This window comes from Vigna umbellata, chromosome 4 (genome assembly GCF_029865625.1).
Source record: "Vigna umbellata cultivar VRB3 chromosome 4, Vumbellata_1.0, whole genome shotgun sequence".
Taxonomy (NCBI): domain Eukaryota; kingdom Viridiplantae; phylum Streptophyta; class Magnoliopsida; order Fabales; family Fabaceae; genus Vigna; species Vigna umbellata.
In genome coordinates this window covers 6,814,938-6,831,921 of record NC_142168.1, presented here as the reverse complement: position 1 = coordinate 6,831,921, position 16,984 = coordinate 6,814,938, and the positions used below count along the sequence as shown (strand labels likewise).

At 32.4% G+C, this 16,984-nt stretch overlaps 1 protein-coding gene across 1 annotated transcript; it reads right to left on the bottom strand.

The window, feature by feature from the left end:
• Positions 1–12,014: 12,014 nt before the first annotated feature.
• LOC148199151 (putative magnesium transporter NIPA3) lies at positions 12,015–15,056 on the bottom strand. The gene is made up of 5 exons (XM_088111403.1): positions 14,673–15,056; positions 14,300–14,414; positions 14,137–14,193; positions 12,546–12,673; positions 12,015–12,254 (listed from the first exon to the last, which is right to left on the bottom strand). The coding sequence occupies exons 1-5, from the start codon at positions 15,054–15,056 to the stop codon at positions 12,084–12,086; spliced, it is 855 nt and encodes a 284-aa protein (XP_087967529.1). The 3' UTR covers positions 12,015–12,083.
• Positions 15,057–16,984: the final 1,928 nt, after the last annotated feature.

The window sequence follows — 16,984 nt, the reverse complement described above, 5'->3', positions numbered from 1 at the left end:
GAAACTTTATATTATGTACTTGAATTGCACAATTTGTAATATATATTTTATTATGAAAATTTGGTTGTACTTTAGATTTTAGATTAAACAAATAAAATTTAAAAAGTAACAAATTTAATTTGCTTATTTTTATTTATAAATATACAATAGTTAGTCAACAACAGATTTAATTAGTCAACAACAGACTTAAAATTTACGTATGTCGAATCTAAGTCTGTTGTAAAACAGACTTAAAAAGCCCAAAATAACAGGCTTAAAAAACTCATTTTGTACTAGACTTAAAAAACTCATTTTGTACTAGTGGATGTAGGGTCAATGTTAACTTTTAAGTTGATTATCATGAAAGTTAATTGTCATGGTTCATATGATTGATCGATTCACTTTTTTGATCGTCCGATCTCAAGACTTACTTGTAAATATCCAAGATTGACGGTTCGGTTTTCTTGATCGTCCGGTCTCGAAAGTTACTTGTAAATATCCAAGATTGACGGTTTGATTTGCGGCTGATCAAACCGTCTTACGATACAAATATAATCATAGATAATAGCCAAATTATAGAAAAATTGTGTAGCATATTATCTAGCTCTTTCTCGTGGTGTCGCCAGTGACAATGCGGTGGTTGTCGTGGGTTGGATTCAACAATCGTTGTTGCACATGAGCTTGACCTTGAAGTGGAGGGAAGACCATAACAGGGGCATCAAAGGACCGGTGGTGGTGGTTGTTGACATTGGAATTACGAGCGTGTGGGATGGAATTGATGACCTAATGTAATATAAGAATAATGATGAAGAGAACCATAAAGGTAATATGAACAAATATAATGAGAATGAAGACGAACAAAGACAATACAACTAATAATTAAAATTAAAATAATATAAAACAATTGAAGCGATTAATATAAATTAATGATAATACAAATATTTCTAACCATATATTTAACATATACAAAATAATGGCTAGTAAAAAATATTTTTTTAATACATAATAACAAAATCATAAAAAAAATAAAATATAGAATCTTTAGCCCAAATCAAAATTTATTTTTTTTGAAAATCAGATAACATACAAACAGATTGTCTTTGTATAACATGATCAAATTCTAAAAGAGATAAAAAATGAAAACACAAATATAAAGAAGAGAGAAAAATGAAATGAGGAAAATAAAGAAGAAAAAAGAAAGTACCTAAGAAAAGAAAAGAAGATAATAGACGCAGCATCACATGTTTTGAGATTTATTTAACATTTACTGTAAAAAAAATGAAATTAAGAATAATGTTTTGTCAACTAAAGTAAATTTGTTGCTAAATTTGATTAATTAATGAATTTTATCTACAAAATTTGTCACTAAATTTGTCATGATATATATTTTATTTATTCGTACGAAATTTTTCACTAAATTTGTCATAATATATATTTTATCTATTCGTACGAAATTTGTCATAATATATATTTTATCTATTCGTAAATTTATTTTATCAATAAATAAAATATGCATTATTAGTGAATTATTTTATTAATAAAATTGTCAATAATTAAAATTTTCAAATCAATCCATAAAATCCTTTCGTAATATAAAATGGTAAGCTATGTAAGTATTTTTACTTTTTAATTATTGATATTTCATTATTTTTAATTTTTATTTTATTTAATTAATTCCTAAATTTTATTTATAAATGTAATTTTAATTATAAGAAAATATTTATTATAATTTTATTTTATTTTATTCTAATTTTTCATCATTAATTATTGATATTATATAATTTTTGTGTTAATTAATTCATTTAAATTTTATTGATAAAATAAATTTTAATTATAGAAAAGCATTTATTACAAACAAAATTTCTTTTATAGTATAATATTTTCAAACCATTAATTAGTATTATTTTATTACTTTTTTTATTTATGTGTTAATTAATTAATTAATTCATTTAAGTTTATTGATAAAAACATTTTAATTGTAAGGAAACATAGTATAAGATTTTTTTCAAAATTAATGATGATATTTTTTACTAATTTATTTTTGGGTTAATTAATTAATTTACAATTTATTGATAAAAATAATTCTAAATATAAAAAAGCATTTTTTTTCCAAATATGTTTTATAATATTCTCTTACCATTAGTTATTTATATTTTATTGCTCAGTTAATTGTTGTGCAACATTGATAGTTTTGCCATATGTTTACAAAGATTTCCTCCATCAGAATGTTCTTTGTCTTCTACATATGAAATTAACAATCATGTATGTTAAAATCAGTAATAATGTAGAAGTGGAAATAAGAGTTAATAAAATATAATTAATTAATTAATTAGCTATTTGAATTGACCTCATGTATGTTAATTATATGAATTGAATTAATTATTTTAGCACATAGAATATGAATAATTAATGCTGAGAGAATTTTGGGATACATGTTTCCAATAATTAAAATTTTGAGATAAATGTTTTCCATCAGGTCAAATAAAAAATAAAAAGACATTTTTGTCCTTTAACATCATGCCATTATATATATATATATATATATATATATATATATATATATATATATATATATATATATATATATATATATATATATATATATATATATATATATCAGATTGAAGAGAAAAAAAATGAGAATTTGCAATGTATACATTAGTGAAAATCGTTGTGTTGTTGTGCATGCTGGCATTGGCATGTGCATCGGCAGACCCAGCTAGTGTGGAAATTATGAATAGTTTAGAGGGATATGAAACTATAAATGTTCACTGCAAATCAAAAGATGATGATCTTGGGTTCCACATTCTCCCTATTGACAAAAGCTACAAATTTAGTTTTCGAACTAACTTTTTTGGGGGAACACTGTTCTTTTGTTCGGTTCAATGGAAAAATGGTCCTTTATTGCATTTTGATGCATTTGACCAAAGTAGAGATTCAGGTATATGTTTAAACTGCCATTGGTATATTATGAAAGATGGACCATGTAGGTACGAATCTGGCATTCTCACATGGTATAAATGGAATTGATGTGCTTTATTTTAATTATCTATTCTTTTATAAAGACAAATGATAACCCTACACTTCTATCTTACGTTATTCCTCCACTTACATTTTTTTTTTATTACTACACCTTTTTAAACTTATATATTTTTATTACTCTTTCTTAAACTATATGTTGAGGCAATTGAAAAGTAGAAAAAAATTATTTAAGATTTTTAAAGCGTTGCGAGACCAAAAGGTAATGTTATATATACAATCGGTCGAAAATGAAATCTTACGTCGCTCAATCGATTGAGCGTCCAACCTTATTAAGATGATAAACGAAGGATTATAGCACCTAAAAAAATTTATAGTGACGATGTGAGTGAAGGACAATTGTATCCTCATAAGTTATTTTGAGCTTTCAGGACCCATAAGTTGTAAACCAAAAGCATTATATTCTAGAGACGAAATAAATAAAAGACAATTTTACTAAATGATCCTTTATGAGTTGGATGTCATAAGATAAACATGTAACCCATTAGGAGTCAACTTTTTATTCAAAAACCGTTAAGGGTAGTTTTTAGGGTAGTTATATGTAATTTGTCCAAATATAAATTCAAATATGTAATTGTCCAAGGAGGGTTGAAAATATAAATAGGTTTATTTTGATTTTACAAGAATGACAAATGGAACAATTCATACATACTAAAACACTGCAAACAAAAAAATCAGGGGTGATAAAATAAGACAATTCGAACTATTTTTGGCCTGCCAAAATTGAATCGAGCTATGCTAGCAATTAGAAAATGGTTTGGAAGATTCCCACCAATGTTATGTTGCTACTTCTAGAAGAACAGCTCTCCAATTTCTTCTTTGACCCAAATTCTTTTGGAAGAAACACCCAACATGTTTTACTGTAGTAGCAAGATGTGGTATTCTATTCTATGTTTGCAATAACCCTAATTAAAAAAAAAAACCCTAATTTCTAACCTTGATTCTCAGATTACAAGTAGATAGAGGAATTGACAATGTCAATTGTAAACCAATTGCAACACGAACCTAGAAAATGAACTAAGGCAAATCAATGACAACGAAAACATAAACATGTGGTGCCTTTGCTTCACTCTTCTACCTTGCCTTGCTCCACCCTATAAAGATAGGGTGAGATTAGATTCAGACTATGAAAAGATAGTTGAGAGGGATTCACATTCAAAGTTTAGTGACGTTCGCAGTCTCACGAGGTTCACAATCTCGCAAAGTTCACACTCTCATAGTGTTCGTACTCTCGTGGTGTTCATAGTTTTACATTGATGTTTGCATTCTCAAAAACGTTCGCACTCTCGCGGCGTTCACACTCTCACAACATTTGTACTATTGTGGTGTTCATAGTTTCACGATGGTGTTTGCACTCTCGCAACGTTCATACTCTCATGGCGTTTACACTCCCAGAAAAGCCAAAAACACAACATACAAACCTAATTTTGCGAGCTAAGTTAATTAACGTGTAACAAGCCGACGAGTTTGCATGTCCTGCCTTGCATCTGGTCTGACAGGTTGGTGGGCTGGATGGGCGAGAGTATTGTGTTTTGACATGTTCAAACGCATTTCTCGACCTGCCTTTATTTAGTCAGGTACTTTGTTACTCCTAGGAAAAATGGTTAATCCAATGTTGATGGTTGCAATTTTCTTTCCTTAGTAATTTTCTTTATGCAATTTACTTCAATGTTCTTGTTACTTTATTGCAACTTCTCCGATCACCACATATACCACTTTGAGTTTTATCACTTTTACGCTACACCTCATTGATTGTTGTTGCATTTCCATTTTCATCTTTATAAATAAACCAAATAAAACAAAAATATAGACTAGTGATGCACGAGATTATCATTGAAATTCGAGTAATAAAGAGATTATAATAATTAAGTGTGTGGGTGAAATTGGTACACGAAATCAATAATCTATACACTAAATTAATTTTATCCATCGACATTGAGACGTGAAAACACCCCAGTTAGATTGAAAAATGATTTTTTGTTGTCCCTATGAAAAAGAACTCACATTAAGCGATTTAGTTTTGAGCAATATTATGATATCGATTGAGACTAAATCCCCGAGAAGCAAAGACACTTATCCATGTCACAATGTTGAAAAACTTTCCTCAGTTTCTCACCACATGATGATATCTTAGTCTATGTGACTTAGATCATCAGTGAAACAAGGAGATTTGTTACAACATAATTTTCAATCCTTAATACAGAAATCAAATAATAATTCACATAAATATCATCCAAGATATGTGACAACATATTCATACAAGTCTTCATCATTTTCAATAGTAATTTTCATACAACATAATTTACATTTTGTTAAGAAATAAACTTTAAGTCTAACTCAACCTTACAAATTTGGCTTGTAATAAGATGATGTTTGCATTCACTTATATATTCTAAATTAACCTTATAACTAATTAATGTGAGATTTCAAAAATAATTCAATTAATATACAAATAATTACATCTATCATAAACATTCAAATATAATCTATTAAAGAGAAAAGCAAAGAAAAAGAAAGAAATTGGAAAATAAAAACCAGGTTTGAATCTATGTACTATCACTAATACAAAAATAGTGTATAATGTAACACATTCAACGTCCAATCACAAAATAGTCAATGTTAACAATGATCAGTGACAGTATTGTAAATAAATTCAACTGGTAGACATCATGTAGATGTAGCATTCGACGTCTTAAACTAAATGACGTCCAACCATTAACACCTTCGACATTAAACTTTAACCAGAACAAACGTATAACGTCCGCTTAGGCAACAACTGACGTCCAATCCAAAATAAATGAATACTAAACGCTCATATGCTTCCCCACATTTACACTTTAAATAGAGTTTCAGATCCTTTTGAAACCCTACACCTCCATTCACCAAACTTTTGGTTCCAAGTAGAGCTTTCTTATTCAAATTCATTTTTATAACTTTTTGTCTTTGGGTTTGTATCAACTCCTTCAAGTTTACAAAAGCAAGGCATTTTGTTGTCTTTATGATCAGCTTTTGTGAAGCTTGAAAGTATGATACAAACCCAGAGCAAAAAGTTAACAGATATGGATTTCAAAATCCTACTCCATTTTACATAACCTATGGTTCTTTTACTAGTTTGGTTTTCATTTTTGCCTATGTTTTGTTATAATGTATTTCTTTTCGTTTTGTTTTCATTTCTAAACCTATGTTTTTTAAGAATGGATTTCTTTTTGAAATCCTTTAAGCTATTTGACGTCAGATTTAATGATAATTCGACGTCATATTATACTTTAACGTCGGCCAATTCCCAAGGTCGACATCCTTTGGTATATTTGAATGATCCATTTTACAACATAATTTTCAATTCTTAATTCACAACTCAAAAAATAATTCACATATCATCTCATATATGTGATTACATATTGATACAAGTCTTTAGCATTTTCAATAATCATTTCTATACAACATAATTCAAATTTTGTTAAGTCAAACTTACAAAATTAACTTGTAAGATGAGGTTTGCACTTACTTATATAAACTTGTTAACGGTTGAAAATATCGTTATCTGTGATGTAATTTTGATGCTAAATACACCGTTTTCTGCTTAGAAACGTTCTTGGAATCATATTTTTCTGTTAAGTTGTGTGAATAAGAGAGTTGAGGGTGAATTTGATGATTTTATGACTAATTCCCTTTGTTTTGATAGAAAATGAGTTAATATGGAAAGCAGCAGGGATAAAGTGCTAAGGAGATAGAGCTCGGAAAGGTCCAGAAAAAGCACCAGAAGGAAGGAAGCTCGAGGTTGGGGCGCCCTTTTTGGAGGCTTCAGCGTAGCAAACCACCGCCCACCACCTGAGTGCCCCTTTTGGGGCGCTTGAGCGCCAACAACACGAAGCTTGGGCGTCCTCTAGAAGGCTTAAGCGCAGGAAGTGTCACTCACCAAATGCGGGACAACTCAACACATGATAGAGTTAATTCTAAGGTAAGGTCATAAAATTATTACCGATCATATAGGTCTTCAGTAAATATAAGTAATAGATTTTACTTTCATGATCAAGGTGGGATTGTTTTCTCAAACATTGTGACAACAGTTCACCTCTTTCACGACCCCACCTTATAATTTCTTTCAGTTTGATACAGGTGGAATTGTTTTCTTTTAATTTTATAATAATTATATATAAATTGAACTACACTACAAACTAAATCAAATTGAATTATTTTAAATTAGTTAAAATATCTTATTTGTTTTTATTAATAAATGATTTATTTTAAAATTTTCAAAACTTAAAAAAAAGAAACCCCAAACCCTTGTTCACCTCCCTCATTCTTGTTCACCTCCCTCATTCCGCTCAACCCTTTGTCTTTTATCTCTCTCACTCCAACCTTTTCTCTGTCATTTCTATTGTAGTCCCAATTGAAAAAATCAGAAACACTTGTCGTTAAACAATTTGTCTTTGTAAAGAGTTGAGTCATTGGCATATTCACTTTCAGGCAAAGGTTCATTCAAGATCTCTTCAATTTCACCATCTTTACTAACCTTTATAATTTCATCATCTGCATAGGTTGAATCATCATCTCTAAAAAAAACCCTCTAGGTCAATTACCAATTCCTTCGGATGTCATTATGCTCGTGAAAATTAAATAAAATTATATACGAAAAAAATTATAAAATGAAAACTCATTATAAAATCATTTTTTGTAAGAAATTGTTTAACGAGTGTTTCTGATTTTTTCAGACCAATTACCAATTCCTTTGATGTCATTATGTTTGTGAAAAATGGATAAAATTAGATAAGACAAAAATTATAAAATGAAAACTCATTATAAGGACTAGATTGTGCTTTGCATGACATTAATGGATGTATTCCTCTTGTTTGGTGCAATTCGTTGACCCTAGACTGGGTGTCTTCCTCTCGGTTAGGGAAAATGGTTATTAAGGGTGTCTAACAGGGGCTTTGTTCCTGGACAGTACGTGTACGAGGGAAGAATAAAATAGGTGTGATAAGTGAAAGATATGAATGATGATTGGAGTGGTGAGGAATAAAATGAGTTGAGTTATTTGAGGAGAATAAATAGGTGTGATGCATGGAGAGTTTCGGTTAGATGTGCGTGATGGGAATAGGTCAAATAGAGTAGAGTAGATGGTTTCTTGGAAGAGGATGTATGAGTGAGAATCATGGGAAAGTGTAAATGATTTTGTCGGATGTGGTAGATGAGTGTGTGAATGGGTACATGAATGAAGAGAAGGTGAGGACGAGAGAAGATATGTATGAGGGTGTTGTGAGGGGATGAAGAGTGTGTGTATGTGGGAGGGGAATGAAGAGTGTGTGAGAGTGTGAGCGTCGTGTTCCCAATTAGAGAGCCTCGGATGGGTTGTGGAAATTTAGAATGTGCGTGCGAATATATTAAAGTGGAGTGATGTCTGCTAAATAGTTTTGTCTGGAGGCGAGGGAGGAAAGAACAAGAAGAGAGAAATAAGAAGGGGTTGTATTATAAGAGGAGTGGTTGAAGTTGGAAGAAAAGAAAGATGAGGATAAGAAGGAGAAAAGTTAATGTGTAGAAGTAGAGTTAGAAAGGAAGCTGGGCAAGTTTACGTGAAGGTGCTTCTGGTGTTGATGGGTTTCGGAAACAGTGGAGGGGAATAGAAAAAAAGAAGAAGAAGAAGAAGGGATTTAGGGTTACGTGATTATTATGCATGAATAGAATGTTGGAGCTTTGAAGGGTATGAGTAGAAGTTGAGAGAAAGCAAGGGGAAGAGAGTCATGCAGGGTTAGCCATGTAAAAATTAGGGTGATTTTTATTGGTTGGATTTTACAATGCAGTAGGAGAAAGGAAGTTAATGGGTTGGGATGGCTAAGGGTTGCATGTGATAGTATGGGGCTCCGCGGAAATAAGAGAGAAAGAGAAGTATAATAGTGTGGAGCATGCAATTACGAGGGAGAGAAAAAGGTCCTTATATAATTAAGTTTACGTATAGGGTTTAACGAAAAAGATAGGAGTGGAGATTCTTGGATGCAAGAAATGGTGTGTGTGGGTCCCACGGTGGAAAATTGAGCAAAGAAAATAAAGAGTGGGTGAAGATGTGTGTGTAGTATACGTAAATAGTCAAGTGTAGGGGAAGAAGTTTCTTCGTTTGGGTTTTACTTTGAGAGGATGATTATGTGAAGTTTGGAAAGGAAGAAATAAAGAGTGGCACATTAAAAGCTTTACTGCATGCAACGTAATTAAATGGAGAAAATAGAAAGTGAAATGTTGAAATAGAGTTTTAAAGGACAGAAGGGTTTTGGCTTCTGGTGGAAAAATAGAACAGTGATATAGGAGAGTTAGGATGAGAATCGTTAAGGTGGGTTCGTTGGTTTTTTTTTGTAAGAGTGATTAGTAATTATTGAAAGATAATATATTGGTTTAAACGAAGAAAGATAATATATAGGGTTTAGGAAGAGGTGGTCAAGGGTATGCAAAAGATGCTTCTTCATCATCGATGTCACTGTCAATCGCTTCACGCATTTTGGGATCAATCGAGCGAGACGACGATTTGGTCGGTAGCATGACTGTTGTAGATAACAATAAGATCACTAGCTTCGAGAGCATTGCAGTTCGTTTTTTGTTGGATGTCCACACAAAAAATGAGGAAGTGTGATAATTACTTATTATTCACACTTATTAAAACCCCTTCTTTGTCTTGATTCATGTGTTTTGTGTTAAAATTCAATGAAAAGATGCAAAATCATGTTTTAATGAATTCATATTTGTCTATGGAATTATTATTAAAAAAACGAAAAAATAAATAAATATGTAAAATAAACAAATTTAATCAACTGTATTAATTAATTAATATAACTTTTATCATTATTTTTAAGCATTTATGACATGAAATTGTCAAAATAAATTCGTTTTTCACTTTATCTATAAGAAATCAACCTACACGGGCACTATTTTAAAATAATTGCAAGCAATTCTTTTCGCAAATAAAAAATGGAAATGAATAAAAATAAAACGAAGGGCAACTTGTTGTAGTTGACATTGATCACAACAAGGAACAAATTTAAAATAAGACTTCAAATCATATTGAAGAAAACCATTATAGTAAGCAAAATATATATATATATATATATATATATATATATATATATATATATATATATATATATATATATAAACTTCGGAAAACAAGGAAATAATAGTATAGAATGTGCTTAAGGTTTTGTTAATGGTGAATTGGGCCACGGTTTTAATTCTGCACCAAACATTTCCTCCATATCTTTCTGCAGAAGAATATGTAAAAAATCCAAAATATTTTAGCATTATTCGAATAAGAGCATTTCATATCAAAATAATCAGAATGTACCAAACCAGCAAGTATTTGAAGAGGCTATATATTTGAGGGAAAAAATAGTTGCTACCTGTAAAATAATATTATTTTGAGACGTACAACGGTCTAACATTTGGATCACTTTAGTGTTTGAAACTCTTTTGAAATCCAAGTACTCTTGCAACCGCTCGTTCCAATATTCAGAGGGTATTTCCATAAAACACTCGATGTCAAAGTCAGCTTAACGTTACACAGTTTAAATATTAATAGTGCAGTAAATACAGATCACCTACCTCATTACCTCAAACCTGTATTTAAGTGACCACCAATTCACTTATTTGATTGTCTAGTCTCGAGGGTGACTCACACAGATCTAAGCTTGATTGTCCAATCTGTGGCTGACCGGACGGTCATATAGTACACAAGACCCCAAGCCTAAGCTCGAAATGACTAGCGAATGGGTTTGAAATTTGTTAAATGGCTTTTGCCTTCCATGCAAACTAGGGTTTCTTTAGCCACCTATATATTTTATGTGCATTTAGACTGCTTGACGCATCAACAATATTCGCTTCGACGTGTTTGAAAATATGACCATTGGGAGAGGTGTGTGTGGTGCTTCGAATCTCGAACATGTAAAAATTCAAAAGGTCAGATGCCTTTATCCATTGGATCTAACTTGATCTAATGACTAAGGACGACTCACAGGTGGGGCCTTTGCTTCTATAAATAGGGGTGTGCCTCGCTTGCCATTTTCATCTTTGCTATTGTACTTTCTGTTGCAGATCGATCGTTCCTCATATTTTAGGTAATAATGTTGAACGTCAACTTGTCTTCATTCAAGGAATCTTTAGGAAGGGGTGGTCAAGGGTATGCAAAAGATGCTTCTTCATCATCGATGTCACTGTCAATCGCTTCACGCATTTTGGGATCAATCGAGCGGGACGACGATTTGGTCGGTAGCATGACTGTTGTAGATAACAATAAGATCACTAGCTTCGAGAGCATTGCAGTTCGTTTTTTGTTGGATGTCCACACAAAAAATGAGGAAGTGTGATAATTACTTATTATTCACACTTATTAAAACCCCTTCTTTGTCTTGATTCATGTGTTTTGTGTTAAAATTCAATGAAAAGATGCAAAATTTGTACATTAGTGTTATAGAGATAGAGAATTATCCAGTTTTGGTTAATTTTGAAGGAAAGTGGAAGATTGAAGCTTGTTAAATTATTTTTGCCAAAAGTTGCTCGCCTAGCGAGTCCTCTCACTACAAAAAAGAAGGGCATTACCGAAGGCCATAAGCCCTCGGAAATAGCCAGAAGCCGTCGGAAAAGGGTATTTACAGACGGCTTATCGACGGCCAAAGAGCCCTCAGTAAATCCCTTGTCGCTAACATTTACCGAAGGCTTTTGCCCTTCGGTAATTACCGAGGGCCAAAAGCCTTCGGTAATTATCGAGGGCCAAAAGCCTTCGGTAATTACCGAGGGCCAAAAGCCTTCGGTAAAAATCAGGCAGGATTAAAGAATAAAGAATCAATGAACTACATTTAAAATCTCTAGCAAATTGTAATGTAGCTGGTAATGCGATGAACTCTATAATTTCCTTTCAAGTTAAATCATATTCCGGAACATATATCTTGAAGAAGGTAATAATGAATGTAATCTTTTGTCATTCAACAAAGAATAAAGTATGATTCTTATATTCCAATACATATATCTCCAGAAGAAAAAAGGCTACAAATTATAAAATCTAACTATAAATAGAAAGCTCTTATGAATCGTCATTTACATTCTTGGCAATCTTCAAAAGAAACCTTATTAAGATAATTCATTTGCATGATGACACATATAGCCACAACTAACATAAAAAACCATGTCTCTGGGTAGATCAACTGATTTTTCCCTTCAAAAGTTAACTTCAAAGAAGTCCCGAGGGCCTTAACACTCATCACCTGTAAAATTATAGCAATCCAACGTAGATCAGCCTCAGTATTATTGTAGTGAAAAGCAAACATTTTTCAGTAAGTATTATTATAGAAATAATTATGCAAGTAAAAAATATATAAAAACCGTATGGAAGCTGAAAGTCTATTTATGAAATTCATTACTAGAACACAGTAGTGAATAGTAAAGACCATATTACTTTGAACATGAAATCATGTTCCTCGGATTATATACTATGAAGTGTAGATCAATCATCAAACATAAGATTTAACAGGAGAGAAAACATTTAATTTACTTACAGAGAGGGAACCCATCAATGAACAAATGCCAGTATAAACTAGCACATTTGTATGCCCACATTTTGGTGCAAAATTGAAGACCAGAATGAATACCAATACTATTACTAAGCCCCCATATGCCAGAAAAGCTGCAAGCACGGAGAAGACCTTCGTAATGAAGGAGCTACTATGAATAACATTATACTAATTCAGAGTATGAATGTTTTGGTCTTACATCATATTTATATTACCATAACTCACTTTGGTTATATTCTTTTTTGTTTCAATTTACTCTTCATTAAGAAAAAAGTGATAATTAATGTTAACCTTGCTAGTGAAGCCTTATATTGTGATCAATGGCAAGTCTTCCTTTGTTTTAACTAATTAACCTCATAAATCATACTAAATATTCAGGGAGTTTCAATCAATTCATTTGATATGAAAAACGAGAGCTTTCCATTAATTTATGCTGGAAATGCACCAAACATCAATGGTGGATACAATAGTTCCATATCTAGGTACCAAAATCTAATCTTTCTCTCTGGTAACAATTTTACAATTACATTTAGTGAGTCTTATTTCTTTATCCTTACACCATGACTACTTAGGTTTTGCATCAACCATTCCTTAGACGAGAATTTGGTGAAGGGGAAAATTGTTTTGTGTGATGGTCTTAAAGAATCTTCATCTCTGGGATTGGTGTCTGGAGCAGCTGGTGTTTTATTGAGAAGTGCAGTGCCAGAAGATGTGACTTCTATCTATGCATTGCCAACGGTTCAACTTGGCCTTAGAAACGGGGCACTCATACATTCTTACATAAATCTAACAAGGTATATTTTTACTACACACATCCCATCACTTAAGAATCACAGGAGCAATTTTCATTCGTGTATACATATGACTAATTTATATTATATTAACTGCATACTATACAGTAATCCCACTGCTACTATATTTAAGAGTAATGAAGGTATAGACTCAGTAGCCCCTTACATAGCTTCATTCTCATCTAGAGGACCAAATGCAATCACTCCAAACATTCTAAAGGTAATATACATATCAATTTGTATTTTCAAAGAAACAGTTTGCTTATTCTAACCATTTCTTGATTTTGCAGCCTGATTTAGCTGCTCCAGGGGTTGAGATTTTAGCTGCATGGTCTCCAATTTCTCCTGTTTCTGATGTAAGAGGAGATAACAAAATTGCAAACTACAGTGTAGTGTCTGGAACTTCAATGGCATGCCACTGAAGATAAAACTACACTGTACATTAAACCATACAGAAACAGGTTCTGCAAGAAATCAGATGAAGAAAAAATGACCATGACAAACAAATATTTGCATCTAGCTAATAATAAAGCATGTAAAACATGAAATCTGGGTTCCACTACCTAATGTAAAACGAGTCAGTTGATCCTAACTTACCAGATTCAAAAAATTTATTAAAAATAAAATCCAATTAACTCCAGACAATTAATTGATAAAATCAAAACCAATTATTAATACAAGACAAAAGGTAAGAGAAAATCTAGAATCTAGCAGCCCCGTCCTGCCATGTTAAAAAACAAAGTTTTAAGCATAAAAACAAAATTAAAACAACACTGAAAGCTTACTTGTGATCATTCCCACCCACCAGAGTGGCTCCAAGAGATAATAATACCCACCAAAACCTGCAAAATGGCAAAGAAAACAAAATCATGTATAACCAAATACAAGCTTCCAAATAGAAATTCTAATTGTTAAAGGAAAAATAAGAAAAATAAGAAATTCCCTGACCAGCCCTGACACCAGAAGCTACTGCAGCTCTTCTGAGACCTTGCTTCTTAATGATGAAACTTGCCCCAATGAACCCACTTGACACCAAAGCCAGTATGAGACCTTTCAGATTCTCCTTGGACAGACCCATCACGATTAACCGAACTAAAATTAGGATTGGTCATCAATAACACTCTTCAACAATTATAACACACACACATTAACCGAACTAAAATTCTATACTCTCTCCGATGGTCATCTCGAACTCCAATCAAAATTGGAGTTTCATTCTCATAATTATTACAGTGAAGCTAGTTGATCAGAGCGGAATTCTGGTCTAATTTAGCACTAAAAAAGAGATGCAAGACAAAGAAAAGAAACGATAGAGCACCACCGTATAGCAAAGGCGCTTGAGCACCTCGAGGCTCCCTCCAAATCTCCGCCACCACGCCGTCACCTTCGTCTTCCTCCTCCTGTGCCGCCTCTTCCTCAAGGCAAAGTCTGCACAACAGGCACGACGCGTGGAGGTCGAGTCACGGCGTGATGCAACCAGCATGGTAAAGGTGTTTGCAGGGCAACTATTTGGCCTCGGCGTCAAAGAGGGAAATTTGATCTTTGCACACAGCGAAGAAAACGAAGACGTTGGGGTCGAGCGCGAAAAGGACCGAGGGTGTGACGTTGACGGAGGGGAAAGGGTGGCGTTTGGCGGGGAGGGGCTTCGGGGAGAGGAGTAAGAGCGCGTCCTGGAAAATGAGGTCAAAGAGGGGTGATTCGGCATCGTTTTGGGAGAAGGAAGAGTCCATTAGTTCGAGGAAGGAGGTGTGGCAATGGGGACAGAGGAGAGGCGAGGGAAGGAGTGTGTGGGACACGCTCATATCGCATTCGTGGCACCAGTAGGTCTTCGCTTTTGGCTCCGCTGTCGTCGCCATTGGAGGTGTTTCCCTCTGCAAATGATTGTGAACTTAACAGGGAGGCACCCTCTGCGATTGCACGAACCCGCTCCACCACCGGAAATGCTCGCGCTCTTCACACCACCGTTATGCCAACAGAAGATGGAAGGGACCGATGATGCGCAAAGAAAAGGGAATCAAACGAAGGAGGAGATATTTGAGGGTACCCTCACATGCCCTCGAATAGGGGGAAAGAGAACTGCTGAAATTGAAAATGAGTGAGGGAATAGCCAAAATTTAGGTGAAGTAATCGTGCCCAATACCGAAGCCTTGTATCCGCCGATAAATCACAAGCAGCGCAAATTACCGAAGGACACTTGACCTTCGGTAATTATATGTCGGTAATAAGCGCTTTTCTTGTAGTGTCTCAACTCGTCCAATGAGAGCCCGACGCTAGCCCTGCCAAGAAGAGCTTGTAGCCTAGCGAGCTAAGCTACCTAATTTGTCAAAATAAGTACCTCTCGCCTAGTTAAAGCATTGAATGTTGGCAAAAGAAGGGGCTTTTGGACATGGCAATGAGACAGAGGCAAGAAGACTGGGTTGAGGCACTTCTAGAGTGTATAGGAGTAGCTAAAATCCATTTCATTAAGGTTTGATGTAATGTACCTAAACTTTTTGTAACTTTTTCTCTACAATAGAATATCTTTATTCTATATTCATGTGTTCCATCTCTTGTTTTCACTTGCATGATGGGATATATGCTATTATGTTGGTATCTAATCATTGAAAAATCTTTTGGAACCTAGATTAGGATAAAACAACCAAGACGCTTGGTTCTAGCATAGACAAAGACTCTTAGACATTCTTGACTTCTTTTCTTAATGAAAATCTTGTGTTTGAATATATAAGAGACTAGTATTTTCACATGAATATTTAGAACTTATTTCTAAGGGGTTAAAGTTTTTTTTTTTTACTTATTATGTGAATGTGTGAAGATGTTAGAGATATATTCCATGGTTGAGTGATTAGAGTTTTGATCATTAAATTCAATCCCTTATAACTGTTATTTTTAGTAATTTTCACGTGTTTGTAATACATTTGAATTAGCACCATTTATATTGCTTAAACTAATAAGTAACCATAATTACTTAAGGAAACGTAAGTAACCATAATTACATGTTTTAAGATTTATTTAACATTTACTGTAAAAATTTGGAATTAACATTTTTATTAGTATATTTGTTGCTAAATTTGATTAATTAATAATTTTATCTACGAAATTTGTCACTAAATTTGCCATGATATATATTTTATCTATTCTTAAGAAATTTTTCACTAAATTTGTCACAATATATATTTTATCTATTTGTAAATTTATTTCATCAATAAATAAAATATGTATTGTTGAAGAATTTTTTATTAATAAAATGGTCAATAATTAAAATTTTGAAATCAGTTCATAAAATCCTTTCGTAATATAAAATGGTTATAATTAAAAGTGATGTAAGTACTTTTAATTTTTAGTTATTGATATTTTATTATTTTTAATTTTAATTTTAATTAATTAATTCCCTAAATTTTATTTATAAAATTTATTTTAATTATAAGAAAATATTTATTATAAATTTATTTTATTTTATTCTATTTTTTCATCATTAACTATTGATATTATATAACTTTTGTGTTAATTAATTAATTAATTCATTTAAATTTTATTGATAAAATAAATTTTAATTATAGAAAAACGTTTATTCCAAAAAAAATTTCTTTTATAGTATAATATTTTTAAACCATTAATTTAGAAGTGGAAATAAGT

Coding starts and splice junctions, on each gene's coding strand:
- LOC148199151 (XM_088111403.1), bottom strand. CDS start 15,056: ATGCCGAATCACCCCTCTTTGACCTCATTTTCCAGGACGCGCTCTTAC. Junction 14,415..14,672: donor TCAAGCGCCTTTGCTATACG/GTGGTGCTCTAT, acceptor GGTCTGTCCAAG/GAGAATCTGAAAGGTCTCAT. Junction 14,194..14,299: donor AGCTTCTGGTGTCAGGGCTG/GTCAGGGAATTT, acceptor GCCATTTTGCAG/GTTTTGGTGGGTATTATTAT.